At 41.1% G+C, this 14787-nt stretch overlaps 1 protein-coding gene across 1 annotated transcript; it reads right to left on the reverse strand.

The window, feature by feature from the left end:
- Positions 1-5389: 5389 nt before the first annotated feature.
- On the reverse strand, positions 5390-13847 carry LOC118667737 (PRELI domain-containing protein 1, mitochondrial-like). Its single transcript, XM_036331503.1, is given in 6 exon segments — positions 5390-5530; positions 8337-8490; positions 8574-8661; positions 8664-9070; positions 13217-13430; positions 13766-13847. Coding segments are annotated over 6 exon segments (1086 nt in total).
- Between the last annotated feature and the right edge of the window lie 940 nt (positions 13848-14787).

A 14787-nucleotide genomic window follows, 5' to 3' on the forward strand; every position in this document is an offset into this window, starting at 1 on the left:
TTCTGCGCATGGGCCACGAAGTTTCAATCGCACTGTACCTGCGTGCCCGCACGTGGTATTTTGTGGAAGAGCCACACTCAAGGGGCCAAAGAGCCGCATGTGGCTCGAGAGCTGCAGTTTGCCGACCACTGTACTAAGGGATTACTGTGTGCTGGGGCATGTACTGAGAACTTGTATTATCTCATCAATCCTATGAAGTAGGTGTGATAATCACCCTTTTATGAATAAGAACAATTAGGCACAGAGAAGTTAATTGTCTTACTTAAGGTGATACTGTCAGAAAGCCCAGTAGCCTGACTCAAAAACCTGAAAACTCAATGGGATATGATACAAAATAGGATTTACTGTATATACCTGCCATTTCTTCAACATAGGGTGTTGAGAAAGCCAGGTGAGTTCTGTACATACAAAAGCTGGGTAAACTGTAAAGGACCACCTTGTATTGGTTCCACCCTACTTAACCGGTGGAACAAGGAAGAGCAGCCAATGTCCAGTCCATGACTGCCCAGCTGCCTCCTCTTACCTTTCTTCCTTTGTCTTCGTTCAGTTTCTCTTATTTAAACTGTGCTGCTCACCTGGCCAGTGTGGTTCAGTGGCAGAGTGTCGGCCATGCACCAAAATGTCGTCAGTTTGATTCCCGGTCAGGGCACATGCCCTGGTTGTGGGCTCAATCCCTGGTTGGGGGGGTGTGCAAGAGGCAGCCAATGGATGTTTCTGTCTCATTGATGTTTCTATCTCTCTCTCCCTCTCCTTTCCTCTCTGAAATCAATAAAGATATAAAAAAATAAAATCAATAAAAACATTAATAAATAAAAAATAAATCTTGTTACAGTTTCTTTATGTGAAACATAAAACTTAAAAAATAAATAAATAAACTGTGCTGCTCAGTTGCTCACATGGAAGCCCCTCAGCTAACCCAACAGTACAAGGTGCCTCCCTCATCCAGCCAAAGGACTCAGCAAGGAGCCCGCTTCTTATTTCCTGGGGACAAAATGGCATAGATTCTACAGCTGAAAGATGGAAGAGAATGGAGCCCAAACACACATGGTAGCTCTCAATTACTTGGCAACTGGCCATTTCTTTTTTCTTTCCCATTCTCTTTTCTGCAGGCAGACAAACGTGGTCAGCCCTCACAGCTTAAAGAGAGTTGTGTGTAGAGACAGATGTTGAGATAATTGCTAATGTAAGCAATTTACAGTTTAAAATTTACAGGAAGGAAGTAGTTGTAAAGACAATATTGCCATCGCCAAAGAGTTTGTGGAGCATCACGTTCGGTGGTGTGACGCTGGGAGCCATCACTGCTCTGTCATCTTCCATCCATAGTCATTCTCTCAGTGTTTGTTTGCTTTTATTGCTGCTAAAAACGTGAAGGAAAATGAAGCCCTATCCTTTTCTAAAGCACTGGTAAATGCAGACTACTGTGGTGAAGAAATGGATCCTTGACAAGAATGGAGGCTGGGAATTTCCCAATCCGCTGCATTCCAGTGGATGAGGGAATAGTCAGAAATTATGGGTGGTTCCCCAACGGGAAGAACACTGTTGGGATTACTGACCACAAAAAGAAAAATTTCAAAATTTCCAGTTATGTTACTTTAGATTGCTTTTTTATCGCTGGGAAATCCACTCTTAACAGCACCAAAGGCAGTTTCTAAAGAAAAAAGGAGAGAAAAAAAGAAGATGCTACTTTGGAAGATGTCACTGCTCCATCCTTCAAATAGCCACATGGGGAATATATAGCAATTTCCTTGTAAGGAAATCCTGTACAAAACATCCTGTAGACTGGAACTTTCCTGAGAGCTGACTGACAAACCTCACCTAGGCTCTGAGGAAAGATACTGAACTCCGAAGTCAGCGAATCGCATGGGTATTTCTGACTGAGCCTTAAATGCTGAGGCAAAATGGGTAAGTATTTGAGGCACAAGCTATTTATTTTCTTATTCTTTACATTTCTCTGCAGGTGATTTTCATAACATGATGAGATTATCTAGTTAATGACTATGCTGCACATCTATTAGGAAAAATAGTCTATTTTTATATTACACTAGAGACCCAATGCATGAAATTCGTGCAAGAGTAGGCCTTCCTTCCCCTGGCTGCCGGCACCAGCTTCCCTCCGGCCGCTGGCAGGCACACAAACCCGGGCTTCCCTTGCAGCCCCAGCTTCATCCTGAAGGATGTCTGGTCTAATTAGCATATTATGCTTTTATTATTATAGATTATTTTTATTGGTGTTGGGATTAAGACTTACTATTAATGAAATTCAACAAATTAAGAAGAAGTGTGTAATTCATACCATGGGCATAATGGAATAGTCACTTGAAAAATCTTTCATTTGAAGAATTGCTTGAAAAGACTACTAATTTAAGACTAGATTTACTTTATTATTGTAACCTGGAAAATTGATAGAAGGTATGCCAGTTTTCACAACTGAAGAATCCTATGACCTAAGAATCTCTGAAGGATCATGTATTTGAAATAGCTTATTGAAAGTGGTTTCATTGTAAATTATTAAAATCCCTAGCCAGTTCTAAATGGCTTTCTCTGACTGTGTCTAATTTACAGGCTTTGTCAAGGAGTGGTTTGGTTTACTTATTTTTATTAAAGAATATTTATTCTGTTTTCTAACAAAAATGTAAATGCATGTTTATTGAAGAGCATTAGAGATTACCTATAGGCCTGTAGAGATCATTCCTATTAATATTTAGCCGTTAACATTAGTCGTTTAGTCACTTTTCTCCTAACCTTTTTGTTGTTTTTAAAATTAGAAAACAAATATATGCTTATCGTAAAAAAGTTTATACAATATAAACAAAAGGTGGAAGTCACCCTATTATGGGCTGAGTTGTGTCCTCCCAAATTTATATGTTGAGTCATTACCCCACTAGCTCAGAATGTAACTATTTGGGGATAGGACTTTTAAAATGTGATTAAGTTAAAATGAGGCTGTTAAGGTGGACCCTAATCTAATCTGACTGATGTCCTTATAAGAAGAGGAGATTTGGACACATAGACACCAGGATACATAGAGAAAAAGGACACAGCAAGCAGGCTATCTGCAAGCCAAAGAGAGAGGCCTCTGGAGAAACATGTGGACACCTTGATTTTGGATTCTAGCCCCCAAAACTATGAGAAAATAAGTTTATGTTGCTTAAGCCACTCTGTTTGTAGCATTTTGTTATGGCAGCCCTAGCAAACTAATACATACCTTTTACCCTTTCACCCACCATTTTCCCCAGTGGTAACTATGACTGACAGTATTCTTCCAGATTTATTTCCTAAGCTGTTGCACACAGAATCATATATGGGAAGGGTCTTTGTTTACACTGTTGGGATCATGCTATAAATATTGCTCTCTGTGACTTGCTTTTTTCACTTAACAGTATGTCATAGACTTTCCATGTCAATACATATAGAGAACCACCTACCACATTCTTCCTGAAGACTGCAATTTTCTACTATAAGAATGCGTCATGATTAATTTTCACTCCATTACTGATGAGCATTTGGATTGTTTTCCTTTTTCTATATTACCAGCAATGCTGCAGTAAAAACATCTTTTTACATTTGTGGTTGGGCTCATATGCTAATACATCTGTAAGAATAATTCCAGAATTAGAATTACTGGGCCAAGGAGCAAATTCATTTAAAATTTGAAAGCTATTTGTCAAATTGCTTTCCATAAGGACTTAAGCAATTTCCAGTCCTATTAATATATGTGAGACTGTCTGTTTCCCCATTTAGGCTTTTCTTTTCTTTTCCTATTTATAGGTATGTAGGAAATAAGTGAACAAATGCTTTAAAATAGTTTGCTAAGGTGTCCCTCTGCAAGTTAACTTCTAGTTTGCTTTTGGAACCTGGTTAAATGATTAAAATGGCATCCAAATCCAGTAGGCTCAATAAATGCTTGTCAAATTGCATTGGAGTGGTCTGCTTGGGCTGCCATAATAAAATAACACAATCTGGGTGGTTAAACAACAGAAATTTATTTTCTTATAGTTCCATAACTATTGGATAGAGTCCTCCAATTTAAGATAGAGAGAACCACAGCCAAGTGTTATTCAAACTTTTTTTGACTATGATCCTCCATAAGAAATATATTTTATGTTGTGACCTAATCCCCCTGCCACACACACATACCTGAAAAAAAAGATTGATCAAAAATACTTATCTTGCCCTAGCTGGTTTGGTTCTGTGGATAGAGCATTGGCCTGCAGACTGAAGGGTCCCGGGTTTGATTCTGGTTAAGGGCACATGCCTGGGTTGCGGGCTCAACCCCCAGTAGGGAATGTGCATGAGGCAGCCAATCAATGATTCTCTCTCATCATTGATGTTTCTCTCTCTCTCTTCCTCTCCCTTCCTTTCTGAAATCAATAAAAATATATTTAAAAAAATACTTATCTTAAAAATGTGAGTAACTATTTTGTATTCTATACTATTCTAATAATCTATACTAATAAAAGGGTAATATGCTAATTAGACTGGATAGACTGGATGTCTTCCAGATGTCCTTCTGGACAAAGCCACAGTAGCAGCAGTTAGGGTGATTAGACTGGCAGGGGAGAGTAGTTAGGGGCAATTAGGCCGGCGGGGGAGAGCAGGTTGGGGCGATCAGGCAGGCAGGCAGAGGGGTTAGGGACGATCAGGCAGGCTGGCAGAGTGGTTAGGATGATCAGGCAAACAGGCAGAATGGTTAGGGGCGATCAGGCAGGCAGGCAGGTGAGCGGTTAGGAGCCAGTGATCCCGGATTGCATGAGGGATGTCCAACTGCTGGACTGTGAGAGGGTGCAGCCAGGCTGAGGGACTCCCTCCTACCCTCCTACCCCCGTACATGATTTCGTGCACCACACCTCTAGTATAAATATAACACAAATACTATACATATATGTATGCTCCACTATTCTGTTCTATTTAGTTTCTTAAAAAAAAATGGTTGTGTTTTACTAAATTGATTTCATAACCCACTAAACTGTGTCCAAATCCAACTCCAAGAATTGAGACACGGGGAATTGAAGTGACTTATCCAATGACACAGAAAAGAATAAAAAAGGAGGGACCCATCACACCCACTGCTTTCCCTCATAGTACAGCTCAGTTATTTCAGAAACGGGTTGATTTAGACAGTCGTATGGACTCAGCGCATTCAGGTAGCTGTCATTCACTTTGCACTGAACTCATGTTTTTATAATTTGGTAAGTAGTCTGTAACCTGCCCCCAGAGAGAGCCATTCGTAGGCCACAGTTTTAGTGAAACTAGTAGACTCAAAATTTTTTTTCAGGTCTTAGTCAGGGAGGGATGTGTATGGTGGAACTGTGGAGGGTTCTGGATTTAAAGTCACACAGACAAGGATGTAAGTCCCAGCTGCAACCCTCTCTAGTTTTGTGATCTGTGGTCAAGAAGCTTCTCTATTAATCAACTTCCTCAAATGTAACATGGCGTTAATAATAATGATGATGATGATGATGATGATGATAATGACAACAGCCACCTTATAGAGTTGGATGGATTGGGTGAGGTCATTCATGTGAAGTATCTGTGTGTTAGTTGCATAACATTTTAAACATGGTTTGTACTCAGTATATGTAGACAGTTTGATGATGACAGCCATTAGGTAAGTCTAGTCCCAGGAAAAATGAGGCAACTCTTTGGATAGAACCTGAAAATCCAGGAGAGACCAATGGAAACTACCTACAATGAAATCTGAAGAGGCAACTCTACTTGGGTTCCATCGATTCCAGATCCAGGGGAGCATATGTAAGATTTTAACAAACTTACGTAGATTTACAATAAAAATGATAATAGCAATCAATAACAAGTGGTAGGTTTAAATATGAACTGGGGTATAGGGACTCAGTGATAAAAATTCAGTATCAGTGCTCAACCTAGAATGGACTGAATTTGGAGGGAGTTTTGGCTTTCTTAAACTGGCAGGTTGTGACAGGTGGCTTGCTTCTGTTGCAGTCACCCCTCAGTGGGCTGGAAGGCTCAGTCCTGTTGCTAAGAGCTCAACCCCACCCCTTCTTCTCACTCTATTACACTTCATCAGAAGCACGAAGTTCCAGAAGAAGTGGCCACCTATGGTGGGCCTGTGTCCCGTTGCTTGTACATAGTAGGCACTCAAAGAAAAATTTAGAGTCAAATTGGTTGCTGATACCATTCTCTTGCTTCTTAGTGGACTGTGGTTTCTTCTTGCAAATCATCAAATTCTTTTCTGCTATGACTCATACTAACAGAAAGACTGATAAAATATTTTGTCAGCAATAACTGAAATGTGTTCTTTTCCTTTTTACTTAAAAGTACAGTGTGCCCTAACCAGTTTGGCTCAGTGGATAGAGCGTCGGCCTGCGGACTGAAGGGTCCCAGGTTCGATTCCAGTCAAGGGCATGTACCTTGGTTGCAGGCACATCCCCAGTAGGGAGTGTGCAGGAGGCAGCTGATAGACGTTTTTAACTCTCTATCCCTCTCCCTTCCTCTCTGTAAAAAATCAATAAAATATATTTAAAAAAAATAAAAAAATAGTGCAGTGAATTCACTAACACTGAAATCAGAGCCAAGGCTGAATGATGACAGAAGGAAGTGAAGCATTTTCTTACAGGACTAGCCTGAAACTTCCTCCTTCCCTTTTAATTCATCAGACCAATGATTATAAATGTAGCAATAATTATAGGGTAGACCTGGTATTCTGAAAAATGTATCCCCATGCTTTGAAAATACTGTTCACCTGAATTACAATGACCACTAGTCATAAATGATCTAGAAAAATTTAGAGTCAAATTGGTTGCTGATACCATTCTCTTGCTTCTACAATGCCGGGGTCCTGCCCCAGCAGGTCCAGGGGTCCCCAAAGGCGTGGACGGAGTCGGTGAAGAAGGAAGGACACGGAGACAGTGTTCAGTTGATCAGCAGTCTAGCCAGGATCTCTAGCCAGGATCTCCAGCCAAGTTCTGGTCTGGATCTCCAGCGAAGTTCTGCTTCAGATCTCCAGCCAGGTTCTGTGTCCATGTTCTCTTGCTAGGTTCTCCAGGTTCTCCAGCTAGGTTCTGTAGCCATGTTCCCTCGCTAGGTTCTCCAGCCAGGTTCTGTCCAGGTTCTCCAGCCAGGTTCTGTAACCATGTTTCCTCGCTAGGTTCTCCAGCCAGGTTCTGTCCAGGTTCTCCAGCCAGGTTCAGTCACCAGGTTCTAGTCAGGTTCTCTTGCCAATTTCTGTAGTCAGGTTCAGTCAAGGATCTTTTGCCATGTTCTCTCGCTAGGTTCTGTCTCTAGGTTCTGAGGCCAGTTTCTGTCCAGGATCTTTTGCCATGTTCTCTCCAGCGAAGTTCTTCTGTCTCTAGAGAACGTTCTGTGTAGGTTCTGTGCCTAGGTTCTGTCTCTCTTGGTTCCGTATTCTAAGTTCTGTCTCTTGCTGTCTTATTACATCTGTATTTATACCAGTTGATTCAATCCTATCAATCTCTATTACAAAGGTTAGGGCGTTTCTTATCTCCATTCCAGGGAGTAAAGATTATGTAGCTTAAGCATGATTGTTCATAGTTAAAGTGATTAATTACCCGCCTGGCACTTAGTTAAGAGGTTTTATTCCCTCCCTAACTTCAGGGGAAAATCCCTACCTGGGGAAACAATCTTTCTCAGAGACCTTGGTTAAAACACATAGTGCCAAGAAGGTGAGCAAACATATTAAGAACAGTATGCCATATATGCCAGGTCCCTTGAAACAGTAAGGATGGACCGGCTCCCGGCACTACAACAGACATTCACAGTTTTTTAAAATATATTTTATTGATTTTTTACAGAGAGGAAGGGATACGGATAGAGAGTTAGAAACACCGATGAGAGAGAAACATCAATCAGCTGCCTCCTGCACACTCCCTACTGGGGATGTGCCCACAACTAAGGTACATGCCCTTGATCAGAATTGAACCTGGGACCCTTCAGTCCACAGGCCAACGCTCTATCCACTGAGCCAAACTGGTCAGGGCAGACATTCACATTTTTAATGCAGACCAAATATGAAATATCTGGAAAATTCACTAATTAGATAAAATTGCTCCCTCTTTCTCTACCATGGTACCCATATGCATGGGGGGGGGGGTACTTTGTTTACTTATCATGTGAATGACAAGGACTTTTGTTACCTTCTGAGAATTTGAAACTATTGATACTGGAATGGGCAAGGGGAGAAATGACATAATCAGATAGTGATTTATCTTGGGAAGCTGAGTGTAACAGTTTCACTGGTTTGTTTTGGAAGTTGCCTTTTAATAATAAAATACAGAGGGGAGGGCAGAGGGAGTGCAGCAGGTGGGGGGGTGTGCTGCCGCACCAGGTTCTGCACTGGCTACGCAAACTTGCTGCTGCTGCTTCTTGGTGGCTGCCTTGTTGGCAAGGTCCTTGGCCTTCTCTGTAGCTGCCAGTGCCGTCTCCTTTGCCTTCTCCTTGGCTTCCTTGGCTGTCTCAACAAGGGTTTTGGAAGGGGCCTCACCTTGCAGCTCCTTCTTTCTCTAATTCTCTATTAATCAACTCTAATCGGTTGCAAGCAATGTAGAGTTGCATGTTTCCATGGTAGAGAAAGAGGGAAGAGGATGCATTCAGAACCCTTCACTGACTTGGTCACATTGCTTTTGAACCGGGGGAGACCAAATTCCTGGACAGCTCTGGAGACGCCAGACAAGAGGAGACCCAAGCTTCCCGGTGGATTTCGGCCCAGCCGCTGTTATCAGAGTTCACACAGTAAACACATCGTTCCTCCACCACCGTCAACCGGGCGTGGTTGATGTTCCAAGTGAAGGTGGTCATGGTCTGGTTCTGTGGGTCCACAATAGAATCCTCCAGAATGTACACCGAGTGAGCAGCATTGGCAGGAAATAGTCGCTGGGCCCAGCGGGGCATCCTGTTGGTCTTGGTCAGGAGTCTCTGGGACAGGAGCTTCTGGTCAGGGGTCACCTCCCGGTGCACTGTGTCGTCTGTCAAGATATGCGTGCTATAGGGATTTGGGTACCGTTGCCAGAAGGCAGCGAACACTTGGTCCCGGGAACTCCGGAGCACGCTGTGGCCCAGGAAATACTTCACCAATGTCCTGGCCAGGGGGGGTCAGCACTGGAGCAGCATCAGGGGTGCAGAGCCCGGGGAGCCCGCCCGCCAGGTACCAGCTCAGTCACCGCCCACTGCACCCCAGCAGCAGCCATGGCCATGAGGAGTTGTCGGGCTGCCCCTGGAAGTTTTGACCTAAGAGAATTTTCCTCTTTGAGATTTTTATTCCAAATATGATAAGTTATTGCTTAGATAATTTCTCTGAAGTAAACTATAAAATCAGATATATGAAGTAAAAACTGTCATGTCAATGTCTTTGATTTTGATCCAGCAGTAAACTAGGGAGTAAGATGTAAGATTTAGTATTGCTTTTCCCACACTTTCACCTCCTGCCTTCTCCCCACTCCTATGATTTTAGGCTAGAGGGCAGAAAAGTGGGAGAAAAAACTGGAGTCTGGCCTTTCTACTCTCTCCCCTGTTTTTCAACCATGGTTCCCTAATAGCTGTTATTTGCTGAGAGCCTACTTTGAACTAGGTGTTAGATAAATCATATCTTAATCCATACAACTCTCCATCAGAGCGGCTATTACTGTCCTTATTTTTCAGATGAGAACACTGAGGCACAGAGATTGTAAGTGTGAATGGAGCCTGATTTCAATACAGTTCTATTTCATTCCCAAATGTTTACTCTTTCCAAACATAGAATATGTACTGTGTACATATTTGATCACTTCTGATTCCTTCATTCCCACACTACAGAGGACATAAAACCCAGGGCCTCCTCAGTTCCCTCTGAAACCAGGCTTAACAGAAGAGAAGGGAAGACCTAGTTTTAGGAGAGAAGAAAGGCAAAATAGAGATGAGGCCAAGGAAAGGAAAAAAAAAAAAAAAAGGAAATTTGGGAGAATTTGTGGAGAATGGGAAAGGAAGAATTAAATTCAAGTCCTGCAAAAAAAAAAAAAAAAAAAAAATCAGGAATGTCCTTCTCATTCAGGCTATTTTATATGGAGTATTTCCTAGTTTTTTCACTGGAAGTTTCTCAAAAAATGGTTATCTTGCTCAAGAATTTTTACCATTTTGTATTTTAAGGAAATCAGATAATGATGACTTAGCCATAACAGGAGTGACTAAAAGAGGCTCAAGTTACTTATGTCAACCAATCTTTTCTGACCCTTTATTATTTCCCTCCTCTTTAATTTGTTCTCTCCATTTCCTTCTCTTTTACTGATACGCTCTGACTGCATTCAAGACAATAAGCATTGTGTACCTATTGTACCTAAGATATTGTGGGGTGCAGTATAAAGAGAAAGTCATTGATCACGTAATAGGAGGAAATAAGAAGCACACACAAGTAATTTTGATCCAAAAACAATGGTATAATTGAATAGAGATAGAATGTACTGTGAGTATCAGTACATTCTATCAAAGAGGATAAGGATCTCATAAACTAATTCACAATGAGGGTCTGGTGACAAGTTAAAGCGTGGCCGATGTGGAAAGAGCTGGTGGTGGTGATGGTGAGGTAAGTGGAGGTTTTTATGCCTCCATTTCATATATTTATGTATTATTTGTTTTGGTGGCCAATCCCGAGTCCTGAAAATTGACTTTATTTTATATTCTTACTAGAGGCCCAGCATACATGAGGCACTAGAGGCCCATCTTCTGCCTGCTCACCAGTCCCCACTGCCATGCCCTGATTCACCGTGGTTCCCCGTTTGCCAAGCTGCAATCGGAGCCTAAGGGCTGGGGGAGGGACCAAGAGGTCGACCGTTCTGCTTGGCTTGCCAGTCCTACCCTGCTGCCACTCACCTCGGTTCGCTGTGGTTCCCTGGTCACAGAAGAGGGACCAAGAGGTCGCTGTTCCGCCCACTCGTGGAGGGTGGAGTGCAGGGGAGGGACTGAGAGGTGCTCAGTGTACCTCATAGTGACCAGTCATTTGGTCATCCTGGTTGTCACGGACACTGGCTTTTTATATATGTAGATTGGTTATTGCTAGTGTAGAAAAATTTATAATTTTTGTGTTGTCTCTCTTGAATCTTGCTATATCATTAAATTATTTTATTAGTGCAAGTGATTTTTCAGTTGATTCTCTTAGATTTTTTGTTATATTTGCAATTAATAAGCCACCCCCCCCCCCAAAAAAATACTTATCTTTTCTTTTCTTCTCTTAATTCATTGTCTATGAACTCTAGTACAATGGTCAAAGATAGTGATGAGAGTATATCCTCTTATTTCTCTAACAGAAATGCTTGTAATGATTCACCATTAAATATGATGTTTACTTTAGTTTTCTGATTCTCTCTACCAAATTAAGGAAGTATCATTCTCTTTCTGGCTTGCTAAGAACATTTTAAAAAATTATGCATGGGTGTTGAATTAATAAAAACACATTGGAAACTATTGAAACATTCAAATTGTTTTGCTCCGTTAATCTATTAATATAGTGAATTATATTAAAATACACTAATGAAAGTATATCATGATAAATGTTACTTGGTTATGTTATATTATTCTGTATTATTCTTTTAATACTTTGCTGAATTCAATTTGCTAATATCTTACTAAGAATTTTTACATCTATATGTACCAGTATATGTGGGATTTGTCTGTGATTTTATCCCCCTTCCCATGATGTTCTTGTCTGATGTTTTATATTGAGGCAATGCTAATCCTGTTGAATGCATGCTTTTTCATTTTCCTATGATCTGGAGCAATTTAAATAATTCAGGAATTATCTGTTCTTTGTGAATTTGATAGAACAGTTTGGGACTGGTGCCTTTTAGGGGTAGTAGATAACATAACTTTTTCAATTTAAATTGTAGTTAGTGGCCTATTCAGATTTTCTAAACTCTTCTTGAATCCATTTTAATCACTCACATTTCTATTATAGCAGACCTCAGTAATTTTTGCTTGTGTAACACTGTATGTCCTTTAGGAAACTGTTCTCCCATTTATAGTGGTCCCAGAGTGACTGTCAGTTTAGGTGCCCTTCCCATCATTTCATCACAGGGATGGACTCAAGATCCAAATAGGGCCAATTGGAATCTTCCCCTGGATTGATATATAGACATCAGAGCGGGAAATTTTCCTTTCCCCCACTTTAGTTCTTTTTAAATATTTTTTTTTAATCGATTTCAGAGAGAGAAAGAGAGAGGGAGAGATAGAAATATCAATGATGAGAGAGAATCATTGATCAGCTGTCTCCTGCATGCACCCTGCTGGGGATTGAGCCCACAACCAGGCATGTGTGCTGTCCAGGAATCGAACCATGACCTCCTGGTTCATGGGTTGATGTTCAACCACTGAGCCACATTGGCTGGGCTCCCACTTTGGTTCTTAAAACTAGGAAGATGAGATATTGTGGCTGTAGGTGGCCATTTTCTCTGACACATGGATAGAACTTGCCTGACCTGAGAGAAGCTGAGCTATTTCAGATTTCTTTAGTTTTTATCTAATGTCTTTTCACTGTTCCAAAATCCCATCCAGGACACTGTATTACATGGGCTTCTCTTTGCTGTGAAAGTTTCTCAGACTTCCCTTGTTTTGATGTCCTTGACAGTTTTGAGAAGTACTAGTCAAATATTGTAAAATGTCCCTCTGCTAAGAATTGTCTGATGTTTTCTCATGATTTTAGGTTTTGAGGAGGAGGACAATAAAGGTAGTATCATTCTCAAGGGTACATATTATCAGGGGTACATATTATCAGCATGCAGGAGAGAGCTGATGCTAACCTTGACCATTGGTTGAGGTAGTATATGTCAGGTTTCTCAACTATAAAGTTATTTTTCCCCTTGCCATTCTGGACTCTTTGGAAGGAATTTGCTGTGTGCAGGCCACACTTAAGGAGAGGGGAGTTATGTTTCATCTCTGAGGGGGGAAACAAACACAATTTACTTTGAATTCTTCTGCAAGGGAGATTTGTTTCTTCTTCTTAATTAATTAATTAATTAATTCACTAGTGTATTTATTGAGTTATGATGGACTCATGGATATACTTTGGGTTATAATTCAATATTGCTTTACTTATTTTGTTGCTTAAATTGTTCCCGTTTTGGCCATTAGGAGATCTTTCCCTTGACTTCAGTGTCCTTTCAACATACCTTATTTTTGTGATTGGTGGCGGGGGTGGGGGGTGGGGGTGGGGGGTGGGGACGCGGGCAGAGCTGAGGGGAGGTAGGTAGCACTTCCTTACTCTCTGCCACTGTAAGATGCTCCAGGATTATCTTTTACATTTCTTGTTTCAGACCTAGAATGAGTCATTTCTCCAAGGAGCCCTGCTTCATTTGATTGTAGAGTAGTGTAAGAAACCAATATTTGAGTGCTGGAAGTTCTTGCTGCTACTGAAGTGTCATTGTTTCTAGACCCTCTCTGCTGATGGAATAAGAAAATATATGTGTTTGGATAATCTGTAAGTTACAGGCATAAGTAAATCTTTCTGTTCGTAACCGTTTATATTAAACTACACATGAACTCATAGTGATATCTCTAATCTACTTCCACATGGATCATTCTAGCTTGCTTCCCTTGCTTATCTGTCTAGACTCCCACCCTCCTCCATTCATTTCCTTAATTGTTCAATCACAGTATACAGGTATAACAGTATCAGAATTGTTAACCCATCCCCCCTGGTGTATAATTTTAACAACTGGAGTCCAGTGTTTATATATAGTTCCTTTTCCTTTTTTTTTTTTTTTTTTTTTTTACAGACTCTACTTATTTTCAGAGTTCCTTAGGTCAGTACCTTTTCCCCTTTTCCCCATCTGCTTCAGCGAAGTTGTTTCACAGATTTGTAACACAGCAGATGGTTTTGTCACATTCTGCATAACGTCCTGGGACTTCCTTGACCTCCTAAACGATTTTTGTAATTTGCACACATTAAGATTCATTCTTTGTGCTGCATAATTCAATGGGCTTTGATAAATGCATAATATCATACAGAATAATTTCATAGCCCCCAAAGTCCCTGTGTTTTATATATTCAAATATCCCTCTATTCCTCTGGAACTCCTGATAATTTTTATTGTCTAGTTTTGCCTTTTCCAGAATGTCATATAGGGAGTCATACTATAGTATGTAGCCTTTGCATACTGTCTCCTTTCATTTAGTAATATGTGGTTAAGATTCATCTGTGTCTTTTCGTGTTTGGTAGCTTAGTGTTTTTTTTATTGCTGAATAATTTTCCATTGTATAGGTAGGTGTCCCACAGTTTGTTTATCCATTCTTCTCTTGAAGGACATCTTGACTGTTTCCAGTTTTTGGCTATTATGAATAAAGCTGCTGTAAATATTCATGCTTACATTTTGTGTAGACATAAGTTTTCACTTCAGTTATGTAAATAAATAGGACTATGATTGCTGGGTTGTATGATTAGGCTATGTTTACCTTTGTAAGACACTGCCTAATTGTGTTCCAAAGTACCACTTTGCGAGTCCCCTGGAGTGCCAGGGTCCAATCCCAGCAGGTCCAGGGGTCCCCAAAGGTATGGACGGAGTCGGCGAAGAAGGAATGACACGGAGACAGCGTTCAGTTGATCAGCAGCCTAGCCAGGATCTCCAGCCAGGATCTCCAGCCAAGTTCTGGTCTCGATCTCCAGAGAGGTTCTGCTTCAGATCTCCAGCGAAGTTCTGTGTCCATGTTCTCTTGCTAGGTCCTCCAGGTTCTCCAGCTAGGTTCTGTAGCCATGTTCCCTCGCTAGGTTCTCCAGCCAGGTTCTGTCCAGGTTCTCCAGCCAGGTTCAGTCACCAGGTTCTAGTCAGGTTCTCT

This window comes from Myotis myotis, unplaced genomic scaffold, assembly GCF_014108235.1.
Source record: "Myotis myotis isolate mMyoMyo1 unplaced genomic scaffold, mMyoMyo1.p scaffold_m19_p_12, whole genome shotgun sequence".
NCBI classification, from domain to species: domain Eukaryota; kingdom Metazoa; phylum Chordata; class Mammalia; order Chiroptera; family Vespertilionidae; genus Myotis; species Myotis myotis.